General features: G+C 38.5%; 1 protein-coding gene and 1 long non-coding RNA gene across 5 annotated transcripts in view; one reads left to right on the forward strand and one right to left on the reverse strand.

Moving 5' to 3' along the window:
• The window catches only part of DOCK8 (dedicator of cytokinesis 8), a 316,592-nt gene that overhangs the window by 92,397 nt on the left and 203,815 nt on the right, over positions 1-20,380 (forward strand). For all 3 annotated transcript variants that reach the window (XM_027839563.1, XM_027839565.1, XM_027839564.1), the window contains 2 exons: positions 8,574-8,749; positions 14,718-14,789. In XM_027839563.1, the coding sequence (XP_027695364.1) occupies positions 8,574-8,749; positions 14,718-14,789 (248 nt within the window). The remainder of the gene's footprint in view (positions 1-8,573; positions 8,750-14,717; positions 14,790-20,380) is intronic.
• The window catches only part of LOC114026003, a 14,341-nt gene continuing 9,802 nt past the window's right edge, over positions 15,842-20,380 (reverse strand). For both annotated transcript variants that reach the window (XR_003567080.1, XR_003567079.1), the window contains 2 exons: positions 18,157-18,339; positions 15,842-16,351 (listed from right to left, as the gene is read on the reverse strand). This is a non-coding gene — a long non-coding RNA (uncharacterized LOC114026003). The remainder of the gene's footprint in view (positions 16,352-18,156; positions 18,340-20,380) is intronic.

The following is a 20,380-nucleotide window of genomic DNA, read 5'->3' on the forward strand; positions in this document are numbered from 1 at the left end:
CTTTACATGCATTTTTTTTTCATTTAATTTCATCCTCCAACAATACTGTGAGATAGGTGTAACAATGTTATTCCATTTCACTGATGAGGAAATTGAGGCTGAGAGAGATGATGGGATTTGCTGATCACACAGCTAGTAAATGGCAGAACCAGGGTTTTGAACCTCAAATTACAGGCTCACAGAGTTTGGAGGGATCTCAGAGGCCTGGTAATTCAATCTGTACTTAAACCAAAAAGCCCTCACTTAAAGACTAATAGAAGGGAACCCACTGCCTCTTGAGGTGACCCATTCTACTGTTGGACAGCGCTCATCATTAGGAAGAGTTTTCTCACCTCTGATGTAAATCTGCCTCTTGGCAAATTGCACCCATTACACTCCTTGTTCTGTGCTCCTGGACCAGAGAACAAGGCTGATCATTTAATCACATGGCAGTTCTTCAAATGCTGAAAGACTGTTTGCTCTCTAAGTCTTCTTGTGCCCAGACTAAACACTCCCTGATCCCCATCAACCGATTCACTGGTGGAACAACCTCAAGACCCTTCACCATCCTGGTGCTCCCTCTTGGATGCTCCCCAGTTTGTCCTTGTCCTCCCTATAATGTTTTACCCAAAACCAAACACAGTATTCCAGTTGAAGTTTGACCAAGGTAAAGTACAATGACACTTGCTTTTCTTCTCATGGAAACTATGACTTTTCAGTGAAACTAACCAGACCATATAAGCAAGCAATCGCATGCCTTTGGTCCAGCAGCACAACGCTCTAGCCAAGGGAACTAATAGGCTCCTAGACTATGAAGTAATGCTAGTCATTTATTCACATATGTGCTCTCCTAGTTAAAATGACAATATCAACTACTAAAAATATTCTGAAATAATTAAAGGTGAGAAAGGGCAAAAGAGATACTATACAATAGCGGAGGTTAGAATCTATGCCCTAAAGTAGTAAGATGGATTGGAAATATACTGATATACAATCACTGTTATGTATTTTACATATAGCAAAATGTGTAATAATTATAACCTACATTTCTTAGAGCTGGGGTTCTTAGCCTTTTTTGTGCCCTGGGACCCCTTGGCAGTCTAGAGAAGCCTGTTTTCAGACGTTGTTTCAGAATGATGTTTTTAAGTGCATAAAATAAAATACACAGGATTATGAAGAAATATCATTTATTCTGAAGTACAGTCACCAAAATATTAAAAATATAATTTCATGGATCCCCTAAATCTACTCATGAAACTCTTTGGTGGGTAGAAAGTCCATGCACCCCTAGTTAAGAAACCCTATTCTAGAGATAAAATAGGCTAAAGTTTGTGAGCATAGAAGGTCTTTGAAATAAAATGGAAGGAATGGCTCTTAAAACAAACTATCTGATCATGATGAAAGTGTATCAAATGACATATACTAAAAATTCACTAAAAAGTGTAGCTATAAGACATAGGATTTTCTTTTTTTTTCTTTTTTTTTTTTTTTTGATGAGGCAGTTGGGGTTAAGTGACTTGCCCAAGGTCACACAGCTAGTAAGCGTGAAGTGTCTGAGGTCGGATTTGAACTCAGGTTCTCCTGACTCCAAGCCTGGAGTTTTATCCACTGTGCCACCTAGCTGCCCCAGGACATAGGATTTTCATGTAATACTTGTCACAAATATTGTCTTTCACTTTGGAAAGCTTACTTTCGTGTCGTTTATTTGGGCTCCATGTGCAATAAAGTGTGTCCTTTGCCATACAGGACAATTTAAGTGGTGAACAAGTTGACAAATGTGATCTGGCTCTGAATCAGTTGCCGTTTGAATATTTGCCTTTCAAAGAAGAGTGGATTTTTATTGACTCAACAGGCAGTGACAGGCTAGAAAATTGAGGTCTAAATCAATACATGGGTTTCATACCAATTTATTAATGGGAGAAAGGACCGATGAGATACAGACCTCATGAGTACATAACAGCTTTTTCCTTGTTACTACTATTTGTTGGTGTTGTTATAGGGGCAGTTAGGTGGTGCAGTGGATAGAGTGCCAGGTCTGGAGTCAGGAAGACTCATCTTCTTGATTTCAAATCCAGTCTCAGACACTACCTACGTGACCCTGGGCAAGATACTTAATTCTGATTGCCTTCCCCCCTCCCCAAAAAAAAGTTCATCTTCTTTCCAACCCCTTTTAATTCTAGTACCTTCCTTCTGTTAATTGTTTCCTGTTTATGTTGTATATAACTTATTTGTATATATGTGTTTTCTTGTTTTCTCTCCCATTAGATTGTGAGCTCCTCGAGAACGGGGACTTCTTGTTTCTTTTTATATCCTCAGCACTTAGCACATTGTCTGGTACACAGTAGGCACTTAATAAATGTTTGCTGCGAGTGAAAAAAAATGTGTCTCTTCCAAGCTCTTGCGCCAATTCCCCCCTACCCCCCACTCCCTCATGTAGTGTTGAGTCATCATTTTCTTAAGCAAATGCACTAGGTTTGAATCCTGGAAGGTTTCAAAGGTTACATAGGGTTGCATCAAGACTTATCCAAATCCTACCAATATCTCTATGAACTTCATTACACCATGGGGAAGACACTGGAGACCTGATATCAAGGCCCTCTTCTGTCACTGTGTATGGGGAACCACTCTATGGCTTTGAACAAAAGGCATTTACACAGAACAGGAAGAGGATTTCGGCAGGTGGAAAGCTAGAGAGTTGACAGGTGCTGCTTGGTTGCTTTTTTTATGCTGGAGGAAACGAGTGACTACACCCTTCCTCTGCTAATTTGACAACAAGCAGCTGGCTGCATGTGTCTCAGTTTCTTCCTTAGTAAAAGGAGGGGTTTGTACTGGAGGCATCAAATCAGAGTCTATGTTGTGCCTTGAACACCCCACAAAGTGTGTAAGGCACCAGAAAATCAGATTTAGAGCCAGAAAGGATCTCAGAAAGGTCAAGCCAATCCCCATCCCATTTTAGGGATGAGGAAACAGATCCAGAAAGATTGTGACTTGCTAAAGGTCCTATAGGTAGGAAGGAACAAAAGCAGGCTTTTAATCCTAACCCTTTCTACTACATCTATCCTTCATGAACCTTTTGTCTAAAGGAATATGGACTCTGGGCTGTGTGAGGTAAGATTTCACCTTACCTTGCCCCAAACTAAGTCTTCACGTCATTTCCAGGACATTACTAAACCATGCCATACATACTCTGATCATCTACCCATCTCCCCAGCTATTAGATCCTAGACTCTGCCCCTGGGACTCTGGTCTCTGATGGGTGAGCTTTTGCCTTATTTTTCCTGGAACCAGGCTGCCACGTCATTTCCTCCCCGTTTCCAAAACCTGTCCCATCTCTTTTCCAGCTCCTCTTTATATGTTGTCTTCCCCTTCCTTAAGGGTTAAGAGTATCTTTTTTGCTTGTATTTGTGTCCCCAACAGTGCCTGGCATATAATAAGCACTTAATAAATATTTTTTTAATTCATTCATATGTAATCTGGTTAATGAGTCTTTGTAAAAAGAAACAAAGATCCTACTCCAATGAACAATTGTGCTGCGGAATCACCTTAGGTTTTCAAAGACTACATCAGAGGAGCTCAACCCCTGGCAGGTCCTACCCTACTAGAAAGTCTTCCATTATGTGCCAGATGACTGAGGTCTATTTCCCTAAGGTCAGGTTAGTAATCAACCAACCAGTCAACAAGCATTTATTAAGTGCCTACCATATGCTCAGCACTGTTCTAAGCACTAGGTAGACAAAAACAAAAATGAAACATTTCCTGCATTTAAGGAGCTTCCATTCTAAGTAGGGACACACACACACACACACACACACACACACACACACAGAGAACATGGGGATCAGGAGACCTAGAAATAGTGAGTGTTCTTCCTACTACAACAAGCTGCTTTGTATCTGGCATTAGACATTTGGGCCCTTCATCATATGAAGAATTTTCTCATAGTTCTCAATGTTTTACATACAGGCTTTTGTAAAGTGACTTGAAAACAATCTTACCATTTTTCTTTGATACTTCCATAGTGCCTAGCACAGTGTTGGACACAGAGTAAGCATTTCATTAAAACATACTGAATTGAATTTTATTATCAACATCATAAAGGTCCTAACCGAATATCATGCTGTACTATAGGAATTGATTCAGACAGCTAGACTTTCTGCCTTGTAAAAGTTTATTATCCAAAACTAACTGGACTGTACCTAATTCTGTCAGGAGAACTTGTGTTTTATGAATTATAAGACAGGAAAGAGCTCAGATTTGCTTGGATTATTTTTTTCTCCATTCAACAAACATTCATTAAAGGCCTGTTACGTGCTAAGCTCTGTGTTAGGTGTTGGGGGAGATAAAAAGAACAATATTGGACTACAGGGGATTTGATTGTTAAGATAATAACAGTTATTTTACTTCTGTCCATTCACAAACCAGGTCACCACCAAAGAAAAAAAATAGCTCAAAGGTAATTGAAAGCTGGCAGTTTTCAGCCTCCCTTCGGTGCTGGCAAATTCTATCATTCTGAAAAACACATTTTAACTAAATGCACTTATGTGGAGGTTAATACATGCATGGTGCAAGAGTAATAGATACTTCAGATGAGAAAATAATTCATAAATATTTTGTTTTGTTTTTGTGCTTATCTTCATATAACCTTGTTTCTGGTGGGATTTTTTTTTTCCAGTTTAGCTGAGATTTTAACAACTTAGAGTATAAAAGAAACTTTGTCACTTATTTTCTGAATTACCATTTGTTTAAAGGGCATTGTGTGTGTGTGTGTGTGTGTGTGTGTGTGTGTATGTGTGTGTACAACTGCCTCACAGTAAAACTTGGTCTTGAAATTAGGACCCTGTGTTATTGAAGGGGCTGAGATTTCCCTTCCTTGTTATTAGCATTTGTTATTAGAATTTGAATTATGGTAATAGTGATGAGAATAACTGTTTGGTGGCTGGTTCTCTAACAATGTGTTGGTAAGCATACATTTATATTTGGAATTAACCATGTCTTTCATTATTAGTTTCAACAGAGGATGATTAAATTATTATGGAATTGTTTTGGGGAAACAATAGACCTTCACTCAATAGCTACATATTATTGCTTATTAGTATAAACTTTTCAGAGTTCCTTCCTAATACAGATAAAAATCCTAGGTGCATTTGGTGGTGGGGGGGGAGTGTCCTTTCACTTCTCTGACTCATTGTCCCCACCCAAGGGGAACATGGGAACTTTGGTATTTTCACTCTCTGAAAGGTAGCCACCAGTTCCTCGTAAAAAGTCCTTAAGTTCACAAGACATGACAACATAGACCCATTTTATTTACACAATAAAGAACACAGAAGACATTTGCCTCCAAACCTTAAAGAGTCAAGACACTCCTCACATCTGGAAGCCAGCATTCTTCCAGGGAGCTGTACAGTTCCCATATCTTACAGCCAGCACTACCTATGATGGAGCGCAGCTGAGAGAGAGAGAGAGAGAGAAAGAGAGAGAGAGAGAAAGCTAGGGTTTTCTCCTCCACACTCCTCTCCATCTCATTGCCCTTTCACTCTCATCTCTCCTTTTATTGTTGTTCCTTGGTCTTTCTTCTTTGTCCCTTTAGGGATAGTGGAAGTTTCTTGCTACTATTGCTATCCTCAGTTCCTTGTCACTGCTGTTCAGATCTCTCCCAGCAATATTGCTAATTACCTTCTCTCCAGCTACCAGATTTTGGGTGTCTGGATCATGAAGCTATTATGGTCCATATTCAGCTGACATGATTGCATTACAGTTCTTTACCAACTCTTGGACACCAAATGCGACTGGCCTATTTCATTTTTGGGTATTTTACATCCAGGTTCCATTATCTCCCTCTCCTGACACAGAGTCTCTTCATGTGCCTGTCAGAATACCATCTCAAATAGGCCTAATTTCCATATAGATTCAATTTATGGAAAGTCTGCAGCCTCTTGCCCTGGGCAACACTCCCCGCTGAGTTTGGGGGATTTGGAGAGGCATTCCCTCTTTCTTTCCATTTGTCTTTCCTTCACTTGTCTCCCTCCAGGACAGCTGGTCCAGGTAATGTGAATTACTCTAGGCTGTTTAATATAGATAGATCATTAAAATGGAGAGGGAAAGAGCAGAGGTAGCCCAACATAGGTTCCCTTGACTTAAAGAGAGAGGGACAATCTTCTTGCTAAATCTTATATTTGATATCAGTACCTAAAATACTTCCAAACTTCAGGAGGTCATGATTCAATAGCTACAATAGAATCATGGTCAATTAAGGGTTCAATGGATGTCCTTTGAAGATGATGATGATGATGATGATAACAATACTAATAATTTGCGTTTTATAAAATATTTGACCATACAAGTATTGTATTTTCCTTTTTTGGTCCAAGGATGACTGTTTATGGGGGCAAATGTGACCAAATAAGCCATCATATGACCAGCTGGACCTTTCTCCATAGTTTAAAGGATAATCTGTCATTTCAGTTACTGCTTACATTGGATGGGTTTCTCCCTGTCTGTGGCTTTGACTCTGTCCTTGTCAGCATGATACTTTTACTGAAATCAAAGGAAGTACTTTAAATTCCCAGTTACTTTACATCAGTGTACTCTCTCCACTGCTGCTGTTTACCTGATGCTACCTTGTTTCAGATTACACATAGGTATAATCTGGAAGGGCTTCACTTGTCCTCTGCTCGCATGATTGACATGCTTCCAAAGAACTTTCTTAGTGTCTTGGCTTTATTCAGTCTCAGCCAAGACAGCTGAGCTCCAAGGAGTAGAATTTTGATTTTCTGCTTTTGACTGGCCTCCAGGCCACCATGGTTAGTGACTTTGGTTAGCATCCTTACTGTTTTAGGAAATTTAGGTACTTTTTAAGGGTAGCAAGAGACCATATGACCAATGACCATAAAAGACTTAACATGCTTCATATAAGTGAATCCTGTATTTTTCTAAAGAGTTACCACAGCCCTGGCCAAGGAGTCAGAAGAACCTGAGTTCAAATCCAGCCTCAGATATTTGACACTAGCTGTGTGACCCTGAGCAAGTCACCTAACCCTGATTGCCTCAAAATAATTAATAAAAGAAAGAAAAAGAAAAGAAGAAAGAAAGAAAGAGTTAGTCCACATTGCCCTGCCTAGTGGTGGTATTGGGGAAAAGCTGTAATATAAGTGGAGAAAGTGCTGGATTTGGGGCCAAAGACCAAGAATTCAAATCCTGACTTTTCCACATACAATCTATGTTACCTTGGGCAAATAATTTAATTTCTCTAGGCCTCATTTTCCTCATCTTTAAGAAGATTGGGTTAGATCATCGATTTAGAATTGGAAGGAATTTTATAGGCCATCTAGTCCCACCTCTTCATGTTACAGATAAGGAAACTGAGGCTCGGAAGGCTAACATGACTTGTCCAGCTACTAAAGATCAGATGTGGGATTTGAGCCCAGGTCTTCCTGATGCCAAGTCCAACTCACTACCCACAAAACCAGGCTGCCTCTAAGCTGATCTCTAATTCAGATTTATGAGCCTATGATCCTAGTGTGAAACCCTGCTATGTTTTTACACAATGTGAAATGGAGAACTGAGGTAGAAAGAAACATTTTTGTCTAAAATATAAAGGCTGAAATGGCTTATATTTGCCCCAGTTTCCTTTGTGTGAGTAAACACGACCTTACAAGAACTTGGTAGGAGATATTTGGGGTTGGAGGTTTAGCTGGGGAAGACAAGGGAGTTGGAATCTGTGCATGTGTGGGGAACCCCCAGTGCGGAATCCCTCCTTGAAGCCCTTTGGGCAACTTCTCTGTAAGTCAAGGTCTCAGGGAGCTGCCTGGGGCACATATTTACCTGGTTAGGAGGGGGCAGTGGCTGTGCTTGGACCACCCAGGTCTTCCTGACTCCAAGGCTAGCCCCTATCCACTCTTCCATGGTGCCTCTTGTGGGAGGAATTATAAAAATACTTTTTTTAAATCATAAAAATTCCAGAGTCTCATGATCTTCTCATTCTTAGTCTCATGATTTCTGATTGGATGCAACTAAGTTCAGAAAAATTCTACCTTGGGGTATTTTTAATGACTCATCCTGCTATGGCTTGACTCCGTATCATATTTCTTTTCTATTTCCATATCATTGCTTTTGGTTTTGATGACATATTTGCTATGCAACTTCTTTTTAAGAGCAGCATAAAGAGAAATCGAAGCACTTTTTGGGTAATAGTAATAGTACTAGCTAACATTTATATCCCATTTACTATGTGCCCAGACTCTGCTTTACAAATATTATCTCATTTGGTCTTCATGACAACACTGGAAAATTAGGTGCTATTATCACTCCCATTTTATAGATGAGGAAACTGAGGCAAACAAAGGTTAAGTGACTTACCCAGAGTCACACTGCTAGTAAGTGTCTGAAGCTGGATTTGAACTCAGGTCTTCCTGACTCCAGGCCCACTGCACTATTTACTGTACCACCTGGCTGCCCCTTTAAGGAAAATTGCATGAAAATTCAGTATCATCTTAAAGGATACTTTGACATCTTTATCTTAAAAAAAAAACCATTGTAGGAATTTCCAAATATCTAACAAGCCATGTTTTTTTTTCTTATTATTATTAACATTCCAGCCTCAATTTTATGACCCAGTGGAGCCAGCAGATTTTGAAGGACTTCTGATGACACAATTGAGTAGCCTAGATGCAGAACTCATACAGGAGCTTGGCGACTTCACAGAGGATGATCTGGAGGTCGTCTTTACGCCAAAGGAATGCCGGACTGTGCAGGCTTCTTTGCCAGAGGAAGGGTAAGTCCTTTCCTTACCCCTTCGTTACTGCTTATAGAGTTTCCCTAAGGTGTTGTATAAGCTAAACCCAATTTGCTTCTTTTTTTAAGTCATGAAATAACCCAGGGCCAATAAGACATACAGGAAGATGTAGCTTGATTGAAAAAGTTATCATTTAAGGATAATATGTGAACAAACAGATCTAATACATAGAGATATGAAGGAAGTAAGTATTTATATAGCACCTACTATGTGCCAGGCATTGTGCTAAGCACCTTTTATAAATCTTATCTCATTTGATCCTCACAACAACCCTATGAGGTAGGTGCTTTTAATATCACCCATTTTACAGTTGAGGAAACTGAGACAGACAGAGGTTAAGTGACTGCCCAGAGTCACTCAGCTAGTAAGTGTCTGAGGCTGGATTTGAACTCAGGTTTTCCTGACTCCAGGCCCAGTACTCTATCCACCATACCACCTAGTTGCCTGTAGACAGAAAGAAAGGAAAGAAGGAAGGTAGGAAGGAAAAATGGAGGAATAAAGGAAGGAAGAAGGCAAGAAGGAAGAAATAGAGGAAGCAAGAAAGAGAAGGAAGAAAGAATGAATGAGAAAAAAGGAAGAAGAAAGGGAGGGAGGGAGGAAGAAAAGAGAAAGAAGGAAAGAAAGAAAGAGAGGAAGGAAAGAAGTCACTTGATAAATGTGTCACTTGAGAAATAGAATCTTTGGTTTTCATTTAAAAAAAAATTTAAGGGAAGAGAGAGAGAAAGGCAAAGAGAGAGAAAGAAAGAATAAGCATTTAAGTTCTGCCCTCTGGGGCCAAACAAAGCAAGTCTAATCTCTCTTTCACAAAACAGCCCATCTATCCTGATCGATGATAAAGCTAGTGAACTATAAGCAAAAGCACTTGAACATGGTACAATAACAATAATAATGATAATTCTCTCGATATGTTTTCTAACTCTCTTATTTTTTTAAAGCTATAACATTTTTACATATTTTATCTAACAAACTCTAGTGAGGTAGATTATCTACATTTTGCAGTTGAGAAACAGAAACAGAGAAACTTCAGAAACAGGTTAAATAACAAAGCCACACAGCACATTAGGGCAGAGCAGGGACTAGAACACAGGTCCTTGGACTCCTGGTCATCGCATAGTCCCTCCTGTGCTCATTTGCACATCCCGCACTGACTTTCAGACATCTCAAAGCAGATGTAAGTGCCTGAACTCAGCACATCCCATCCCGAACAGAAACTCACGATCTTTCCTTCCAGACCTTCCTCCTCCCAGCTTCCCTCTTACTGCTGAGGACATCACCGTCCTCAGTTTCCCAGATTTCTAACATTGGTCATCCTTGCCTCCTCACACTCACTCACCCCACATGACCAATGTGTTGCCAAATCTTGTTTCCTCCTTCACAATGTCTCTCCTATATGTCTCCTCTCCCTTCAAACAGCCATCACCTTCATTCACATTATGCCTAGACTGTTGAAATCTCTCCCTGCTCCAGTCCTTCCACTCAGCTGCCAAAATGGTTTTCCTAAAGTGTAGGTCTGTTCACACCAACCCCCCTACTCAAAACCTCCAGTGGCTGCCTATTACCTCTAGGATCAAATATAAAATTCTCTGTTTGGCATTGATAGCTCTTTATAACCTGGACCCTTCCTACCTTTACAATCTTACAATTTCCTCCATCCACAGTCTTATTCGGGGTAGGTAGGTAGACAGAGTGAAAGACTTGGAGTCAGGAAGACCTGAGTTCAAATATGCATTCAGACACTTATTAGCTGTGTGATCAAGGAAAAGTCACTTAACCCTGTTTGCCTCAGTTTCCTCATTTGTAAAATGAGCTGGAGAAGGAAATGGCAAACCACTCCAGTATCTTTGCTAAGAAAACTCCAAAAAGAAGTCCCAAAACATCAGACATGACTGAAAAATGATTAAACAACAGTGTTATTCGGCTATGTTGGCCTACTTCCTATTTCTTGCATAGAACATTGTCCCTTGGTTTTCCTAGCTTCTTTCAAGACTTTCAGATGAAGTCCCACCTTCTTCAGAAAACCTTTCCCAGTTGCTTCCAGCTGCTAGTGCCTTCCTTTCTGGGCAATTTTCCCTTTAATATATCTTGTTATGTACCTAGTTATTTACATCTAGTGACTGTCTGATAATATATGCCCGTGTTCTTCACCCATAATCCCTCACCTCTATTCATAAAGGAAGAAAGAGTGTTTGATCATCTGTTCCCTGAGGCTAAGATAGTCATTACAATTAATCAGAGTTCAGCTGCCTTTGAGGGTTGTTTTCGGTTGTTATTATAGTCATTGTGTATATTTTTCACTTGACTTTGCTTAGCTCATGGTTCATACAGGTGTCCTCCTCTAAATTCATCATACTGGTCATTCCTTTTGGCACAATGATATTGCATTATATTCATATACCACTAGCAGCTCTCCAATTACTGACTTCCCATTTTGTTTGCCATTTTTTGATACCACAAGAAATCTTGCTGTGAATATTTTGCTACACATGGGGCTTTTCTTCCTGCCAAATAATGGAATTGCTGAGTGAAATGATATGAACATTTAAGTGACTTTTCTCACAAAATTCCAAATTATTATATGACATGGTTGGACTCATTCATAACTCCACCAACAGGATATTAGTTGGTCTGCTTTCCTGCAGCCCCTTCCACATCAACTAATTTTTTTTATCATTTTTGCTGATTTGAAGTGTTTGAGGTGAACTCTCAGAGTTCTTTTAATTTTCATTTCTCTGATTATTATTGATTTATGATTAGTGACTTATTTATATGGTTATTGATTGTTTGCAAGTCTTCTTTTTAAAATTATTTGTTCATTTCCTTTTTCTTTTGGTTTAGTCCATTTACATTGTGTCTAAGTCTTTGTGACCCTTTGTGGGGTTTTCTTGGTAAAGATACTGGAGTGGTTTGCCATTTCCTTCTCCAGCTCATTTTACAGATAAGGAAGTGACTTGCCCAGGGTCACCAGGTAGTAAATGTCTGAGGCTGGATTTGAACTCAAGAAGATGAGTCTTCCTGACTTCAAGCCCAACAATATCTGCCCCTTTAATCACTAGGAAATGGGTCTTAAATATTATATGTCCCAAAAGTTTTAGAGCAGTTTTAAGCATTAATAACTTTGGAAATGTAAACGCTGCAAACTTACAAAAACATTGCTTGAAAGTTTAGTTATTTTAATTTTTAATATCCATTTAGTTCTCTGAATTTGAATAATAAATTCAAAATTTTTATCACCATGTTGTTTAGTCGTTTTTCAGTCATGTTCAACTCTTCGTGACCCCATTTGGGGTTTTCTTGGCAGAGATACTGGAGTGGTTTGCCATTTTCTTCTCCATCTTATTTTACAGATGAGAATGTTGAAGCAAACAGGCTTAAGAGACTTGTCCAGAGTCACTCAGCTAATAAGTGGGAGGCTGGATTTGAACTCAGGAAAGATGTCTTCCTGACTCTAGGCTCAGCACTCTGTCCCTGTGCCACCTAGCTGCATGCATGGTGCATGCATCACATGCACCAGTTTCTGGATGACTCTTTGTCAGCCCTGCGGATTGGTTGAGAAGGTCCTCTTGTTTGACCACTTCAGTAACTTGATGTATCTCCATTATATTTTTTTTCTTGTGAGGTCACATCAAAGCTGTCTTATATGTATTAAAACCTTGTGCTTTAGATGATCATAAGGCCAGGATTACAAGTGTAATTCTTTCAGTCATTAAGCAGCAGCTGATAAAATTTTTACCAAGTTCAAAAATGAACTAGAACAATGTATAGCACAAGATGGTGGTTATGTTGAATTTTAACAAGAAACCTATCAATAATAATTAACTTTTCAAATGTTATTTTTTATAAGTTGATAGCATTTATACCTCTGAAGTTATTAAAACTTAAAACCGAACTAAAACTTTTGGGACACCTTGGACTCATGTTGTTTCCTTATGTATGATGGATATCATATTTTGATTAGATGCATCCTACATTTTACCAATGGAGTAAAGGCTCTTATCTTCTTCATATCAGAGGAGGGTACATTTCAACTTTCCTACTCCTCTCACCTTCCACCAAAAAGACTCAGATTTGAGACTGAGAAGTACAACTTCTTACCTAATATTGGTAGGATCAGAATGCCTGTCCTAGATTTTATTCAATTACAGCCTGATGGGGTTGGTGAGTGTAACTATTTGCTTCATCATCTTTTGCTCTCAGTTATCAAAATATTTGAATTTTGAATTTGCAAAATATACAATTGTCATTCACACTAATGGGTTTCATTTGTAGTAAACTTTATCTAATTTTGTGTTTTAAGTATCTTATTAGAGACATTGAATAGTACCCTAGGCAACTAAACTTGTATAGTAACTATATTTAAATTAGTTACAATGTTTAAAATATCTTAACAGTTAAATCCCTCCCTTTAAGTTCCCATTAGGATTCTGTGTTCATCTATCCTCATTTACTTTTCCTCATATGATTGTAATTAGTGTACACTCTATTCTTTTAGTTTTGCTTTTAAAAATGTGCTTTTATTTCATGAAGATCTTTCCAAAGTACTTTCATTCCTCATATTTGTCAGTCTTAATATAGCATCATAGAATTCTGTTACCTTAACGTCCCACAATTTGCTTAGCCTTTCCTCCATTGTTGGACATCATGGCTGTTTTCAGTGTTTTGGTTTGTGTTTGTTTTTCTAATTATACACAATGCTGCTATGAAAATCTTTAAACCCAGAGTTCCCTTTTCAGTTGTTTTTGATAACACTCTCAGACTATATTCCAAACAAAAGAATTTTGGGGTCAAAGAGTTTGATTTTTTTTTAATGATTTCATACCGCCAGATTGCTTGACATACTTCTTCAGAAACCCTCTGTAATATTTTGGAAATGGTTATTTCCTGAGGAGCAGACAGATTGTGGTCCATATCATCTGCTTTACCCCATTGTCAGTTCATTTATTGAGCTATGAATTTAATATGGATAGTTGCTATTATTTTCACCCATGGTAGGGAATCATTTACTTTTTTATTTCTTTTGTATAAAGGTTTATAGTTAATTTTCCTCAAAAGGAATTAATGGGATGAAAAGCCTTCTTGAGAATGTCTTCAAATTAATTCAGATGCTGCTTATATAGCACGGGATATTTTATGAAATTTTAGAGAGGCAATTCATTTTTTTTAGTATCAGTGTTTGGAACATCATATTAGCTATCCCCCTGAATTTATAGCTATCACCCTTTCTGATAATCTAAAAAAACAAAGTGCCCTACTTTTCAGTCACTGCCAAACAATCTGTTGTGTGAAAATGTCCCACTGCACCTTGTGTTTAGGGCAGTGTAGATAGTGCCATTTTTCTCCAGTCAGGCTCCCATTATTAGATCTTTTGTTACAAGGAAAATTAATGACTTTAATTAGCAAAAGTGTCAGAATCCTGAAGTATTTGGAGGGTATTTCTCATGATAAGTCCTTAAGCAGCTTTGACATAACCAACCAGATTTAATAGTCTCTGAACAAATGAAATGCTTGCCAGTTTCTTAAAGAATGAGATGATTATATTTCTTCACAACTTTTTAAAGAAAACAAAACTTGTAGATCCTAACAAAGCTTAGTGTAGTTTAAAAGATTTCCAACTTAGTCTAACTCAACCCCAAAATGGGTTATTATGGCTTTTTAATTTTTTTTCAGTATTTGTTCACAGTTTCTTTCCTCTGTCTCACACCAGGATGTCTACAGGAATAAGTATAGTTAACATGGGTGTTAAAATTAATAGCATTCCCCAAATGATGAAATGTTGTCTTGTTAAGTTTCCTTCTGCCTTCCCTCAGAAATGGTCCACAACTGGTGAAATAAATTTGGGAGAAGACACTGAGTTGGGTGACATTGTGTTTATGGAATCATCTTATCCTCAGGCCTGGCAATGTTTTTTCCAATTAATGACATGTTTTAATTTCATTTTCCATTTCCTCAGGGTTGAACTGGATCCCCACGTCAGGGACTGTGTTCAGACATATATTCGGGAGTGGCTAATCGTGAACAGAAAGTAAGTTGCATCTTTATGTACAAAGAGTAGAATCTTTTGGTTTTTTTATTTTGAAGAATTCTGAGGGACTCTTCCAAGATACCATGGTAAAAGCAGGAATGGAAAACTAAATTAACCATTTAGCCAAATGTGGCCCTTGTGTTCTTTCATACTTTTTAGTTGTTTAAGATGCCAATTGTCCCAAACTAATAGATATCATTTAAACAACAGTAATGCTTAAATGTTATATTTGGTTTGCAATCCTACAGTTCAGAGATCTTCTTTACCATTACAGCAATTCTATTCAATAAGTTTAAAATATGGTTAATCCAGAAGACAATAGAGATCAAACCTTCTTTAACCCATATGAACTAAAACATTGATTTTGTATTATAGTTTTTGGTGTAATGTAAGCAGAGGCACCATTTTTAGTAAGACATATGACCTTTTTTTTCTATTTTTTTGTGACGCAATCGGGGTTAAGTGGCTTGCCCAGAGTCACACAGGTAATACGTGTCAAGTGACTGAGGTTAGATTTGAACTCAGGTCCTCTTGACTCCAAGGCCAGAGCTCTATCCACTGTACCACCAAGGTGCCCCTGACACAACTTAAAAAAAAAAAAAAGACCAAACCTCAGATATGTATCCAACATCAATTATACTATTTGTGGAAAACTAGACCCAAGTTCAAATCCAGCCTTAGACCCTTACTAGCTGTGTGACTCTGGGCAAGTCACTTCACCCTATTTGCCTCAGTTTCCTCATCTATAAAATGAGTTAGAGAAGGAAATGGCAAACCACTCCAGTATCTTTGCCAAGAAAACCCCAAATGGGCCCACAAAGAGTTGATTGAACTGAATGTGGAAAACTTAAATTGTGCCCATTAAGATGTAGCTGGAAATTTAAGGTCAGTGTCAAGTTCTTTATTTGTTCATTCTCATAAGATATTTTATGAATTTTAGAGAGGCAATTCATTTTTTTTAAGTATTAATGTTAGGAACATCACATTAGCTATCCTCCTGAATTTATAGCTATCATCCTTTCTGATAATCTAAAAAAACAAAGTGCCCTACTTTTCAGTCACCGCCAAACAATCTGTTGTGTGAAAATGTCCCTCTGCACCTTGTGTTTTAGAGTAGTGCAGATAGTGCACTCTAGTGACACTCCCAATATTAGATCTTTTGTTACAAGGAAAATTAATAACTTTAATTACCAAAGGTGTCAGAATCCTGAAACATTTTGAAGGGTATTTCTAACGATAAGGCTTTAAGCAGCTTTGACATGACCAACCCGTAATCCCCAAACAAATAAAATGCTTGCCAGCTTCTCAAAGAATGAGATGACTATATTTCTTCACAACTTTGACCCTGATCCTATGACCGTGACTACTGAAGGAGGAAAAGTAAAAAGGCAAGGTTTGTCGGTCATCTGTCAATTATTACGCCAAGTATTGGTAGCTTTTCCTTCTCCATAAGCACTCAGGCCATTTTAGAAGACTCTTTCTTCCTCTGTCTTGATCCCACTGGGTGGTCATTGCCTTCCATCGCTGATTTTCCCCACTATAGCCAACTCTAGATTTAAATTCTGAAATTAAGAAAAACAGAAAACATTCATAGCCCTCTTGACCATAACTGGAGTCCTGTCCTGACAACGAGAGAACAGGATGGTACAGTGGAAAGAGCACTGACTTTGGGGTTGGAGGATTTGGTTTCATAACCTGCTTCTGATACTACTTATGTGACACTGGGCACATCACTTAACTCACTGGGCTTCAGTTTCCTCAACTGTGAAATATAAAATGAAGGGATTGAACTAGATCAGTGCTGCTTAAACTTTTTCCATTCACAACCCCTTTTCTCCTGAGAAATTTTTACATGACCCCAGGTGTATAGGAATATAAAAATAGGTATAGAAATCAAACATTTACTGATAATAAATCATAAAGAAATTTATTTTAAAACAATTCTTTGGTATACATATAATCTTACCATTTATTAAAGACAATAGTCTTGAATCTGAGTCGAGGCGTTGAGTGGTGTGACAGCATGCACAGTGCAAAGTGCTCATGTTGTGTGTTCAGAACCAAGGCTGTAGCAAAGTTGTGCGATGCAACACGGGCAAGTGCTGCCAGAAACACCTCGGATTCATTACACATTTGATTTTGAATTAATTTCTGGTCATTGCACGTTCAGAAACCTTTTACTATTGTCAAATTTTTTGCAACCCCCACCTTCAATTACGCATTGCAACCCATAGTTTAAGTGCTGAACTAGATGACCTCAAAGGTCTTTTCTCACACTAGATCTGGGATCCTATAATGGGGTTCTCAAGCATAATTTTTTTGCCTTTATTGCTCATTTTGTAGTCATCCCCCTCTCCCACTAAGATAGTCCTATCTGGGAACCTAATACTCTGGCTCTTCCCTAAGAGAGTAAATTACTTTCCTACAAACACTCAAGCAGCTATTATTAGTCTGGAGTATGTATTAATCTGGGGTGAGGGTAAGCTCCATGTTGAAGGCAACCTTTCTAGGATTTGGTGTAGAGACAACAGACCTAGCTCTACCACTGAGTTGTTACGTTCCAAAAAAATGTAAACTCTTTCAAGTTAGAGATGTTTAATTTTTGTCTTTGTATAGCGCTTAGTAAATAATTATTGATCGACTGTATGAAGCCATTTAAGTTCCCTTAAGTTTTCTCATCCATTAAATTGGCTAGTAATTTATGTCCTAACAACATTGTTCTGAAGATCGTATGAGATCATGCATGTGAAACTGCTTTGAAAAGCATAAAATGCTAGACAAATGGAAGATATGATTATTAATAAAGAGTTATGAAATGACCCACTTAGACTCTCCCTCTTCCTGTTGACCAAGTCTATAATGAAGCGTTGAGTGGTTTGAGAACCTTTTCTGGGCAGCTAGGTAGCATAGTAGGTAGAGTGCTGGCCCTAAAGTTAGGAAGAGTCATCTTTTTTTTTTTTGATGAGACAATTGGGGTTAAGTGACTTGCCCAGGATCACATAGCTAGTAAGTGTCAAGTGTTTGGTCTGAGGCCAGATTTGAACTCAGGTCCTCCTGACTTCAGGGCCAGTGCTCTATCTACTGGGCCACCTAGTTGCCTCTAGGAAGACTCATCTTCCTGAGTTCAATTCCAGTCTCACACTAGCTGTGTGACCCTGAACAAGACACTTAACCCTGTTTGCCTCAGTTTCCTCATCTGGAAAATGAGCTGGTGAAAGAAATGGCAAATCATTCTAGTATCTTTGCCAAGGAAACCCCACAGGAGGTCACAAAGAGCTGGACACAAGCCTCATGGATCCCAATAAGACTATTCACAATCATGGCATGAACTCCTTGAATACTTTTAGTTCTCAGTCATAATACCTACCTCTGGTCTAAGACACGTCTGTCTTTTCTGTCACTGCATGTTTGTCCTTAGGTTTATGGCCTGATGAAAAGAGTCCTAGACTTGGAGTGCTTGCTATTCATTGAATCGAATTGACAAGTTGGGTATTCTCCCATAATGTTAGACTTCTGAAGGGTGGCAGATCACTCTTGTCATCTCTGTGTCCTAGAAATAAAACACACAAAAGTATCTATCTGGAATAAATCTCAATAGAGATGTATGGAGTTAGGTACTATTTGTCCCTTACTTGCAGACGGACGTGTAGTAGTATATCTTCAAGGATGTCAACAAAACAAGTAAAATTAGAATAGAGGTTGTAAAAAGAGCTTCTTTTCTGGTTGGTTGCACAAATTGACTTCCTGGATGGATTCAACTGGTTGAATCCATTTAGTTATGATCTCTTTCCCCCTCGTTCTCTACCAGTCCCTTTGTGTCCATGGGATACCTTGAAATCTACCACTCCTCCCCTTTATCTCCCTTTATCCACTTCCCTGCCTTTGTTAAAAGGCAGGAAGGTCAAAAAATAATGCTTAAACCCCAGCTGGCTGACTGAGTGAGTGAACTTTATTCTGAATAGGTGTTCTGCAAACACTGGCTCTGAGTGGTACTTGTAAGTATTAACAATTTTGGCTTTATGGTACAGTATTCCTAAAATTTTTAAATGAGGGAAGACATAAAAAATGAGTGGTAGATTAAAATCAAATGCCCCTCATGTTCCTCTTCTCCTTGATTAGGAATCTTCCATTTTCCTTATCTGTATAGGTTCATAGAATTTTAGAACTGGAAAGACCTTAGAGGTCATTTAGTCCCATCTCTTAAGCTGAGAAACTGAGCTCCTTAGAAGAGATGTGCTGGGGGCAGCTAGGTGGTGCAGTGGATAGAGCTCTGGCCTTGGAGTCAGGAGGACATGACTGAAACAACTTAACAACAATGCTCTCAAACTTTAAATTGGTAAAAATAAATAAATGAATGAATGAAAATTGCATTCAAACATTTCTCTTCTTTAAAAAATATGAAATAATTCTGGGTCATGTGAGCTGTCTCTGTGTATATAGACTTAATTTGAACAGTTTTCAATTGGCTTGTTAAATTCTGCACCAAGGGATATATAAATGTCATTGTTAATTTTCAGCATGCAGTGAAGGTTGTTGACAAATAAATACTATTAAATAAGTTTTTATGTCTTTAGGAAGAGGCAAGTCTGTTGCATGGAATGAAGTGCCTAACACTGAGAGAGACTTGTCTCTTTTTCGTCACTCCCTTGAAAGCCATGCATACTAATACATAACAACCCCAGAGATTTTATTTGTTTGTGTAATATGGGGCGTCATGTGTAAGTGTCTCCTAGGGAGACCAGAATAGGAAGCATCTCCCGTCCATACTCTTCTCCAATGGAGGCTTTGGTTCCTTTCCAGGAGGGGAGCCTAGACCCTACACTCTTGTCAGAGAGAAGGGGTACCAAACTAGTACTATATCTGTCTACTCCCTTGAATATTACTAGTAGTCTAGGGAAAGTCACTTGAAGGTTTAAGCTAAACTCCTGATCTCTACTTAAAGGAGAAAGGAGACCCCAAGCTTTATATCCAAGGCTTGACTCCTTACCAAATGCTGACTCCATAATGAACACACATAGCACATAGCGAAGAAGCCCATTTATCCAAATTGTTTGCAAAACAGAAATCAGAGAAAGTATGTGTATAAGAACATATATTAGAAAAAAAATATATTGAATGAGTGATCCCTTTAGGAGTGAAATAACTTAGCTCAACCAAGAGAAAGTGTGCCAGATCTAATCCAAAAGGGAAATTCCCTGAAGTCTCTAATGTAACAAGCTGTGGATAAGGACAGGATAGAAGTTCTCTATGTCAGCTTCTTTCCTGAGTCTTTCTCTCCCTTCAATGACCTAAGGAGAGACTGGAACATACATCTTCTCTCAAAGCTGGAAGACAGAAGAACCTGAAAAGACTAGGTCTCTCTTCTCTCCCACTTATGGGAACTCCACCCTGCCCCTCATGCAGGTGTGGGGCATTGATATCCACCAAGAAGGAAAGAATAGCATACCGACAGGCTTTGGGGCTTGGGTTACATTTGTATTTAGCCACAATCAAAATTAAATGTCAAACCCTTCACCAAAATAATATTATCACAAAGTAGTCATATATATGAGTCAATTCCTACTGTATTTCTGAGTGAATGTTTTGGAAAC

The sequence above is a fragment of the Vombatus ursinus genome, unplaced genomic scaffold, assembly GCF_900497805.2.
Source record: "Vombatus ursinus unplaced genomic scaffold, bare-nosed wombat genome assembly UNPS02014832.1, whole genome shotgun sequence".
NCBI classification, from domain to species: Eukaryota; Metazoa; Chordata; class Mammalia; order Diprotodontia; family Vombatidae; genus Vombatus; species Vombatus ursinus.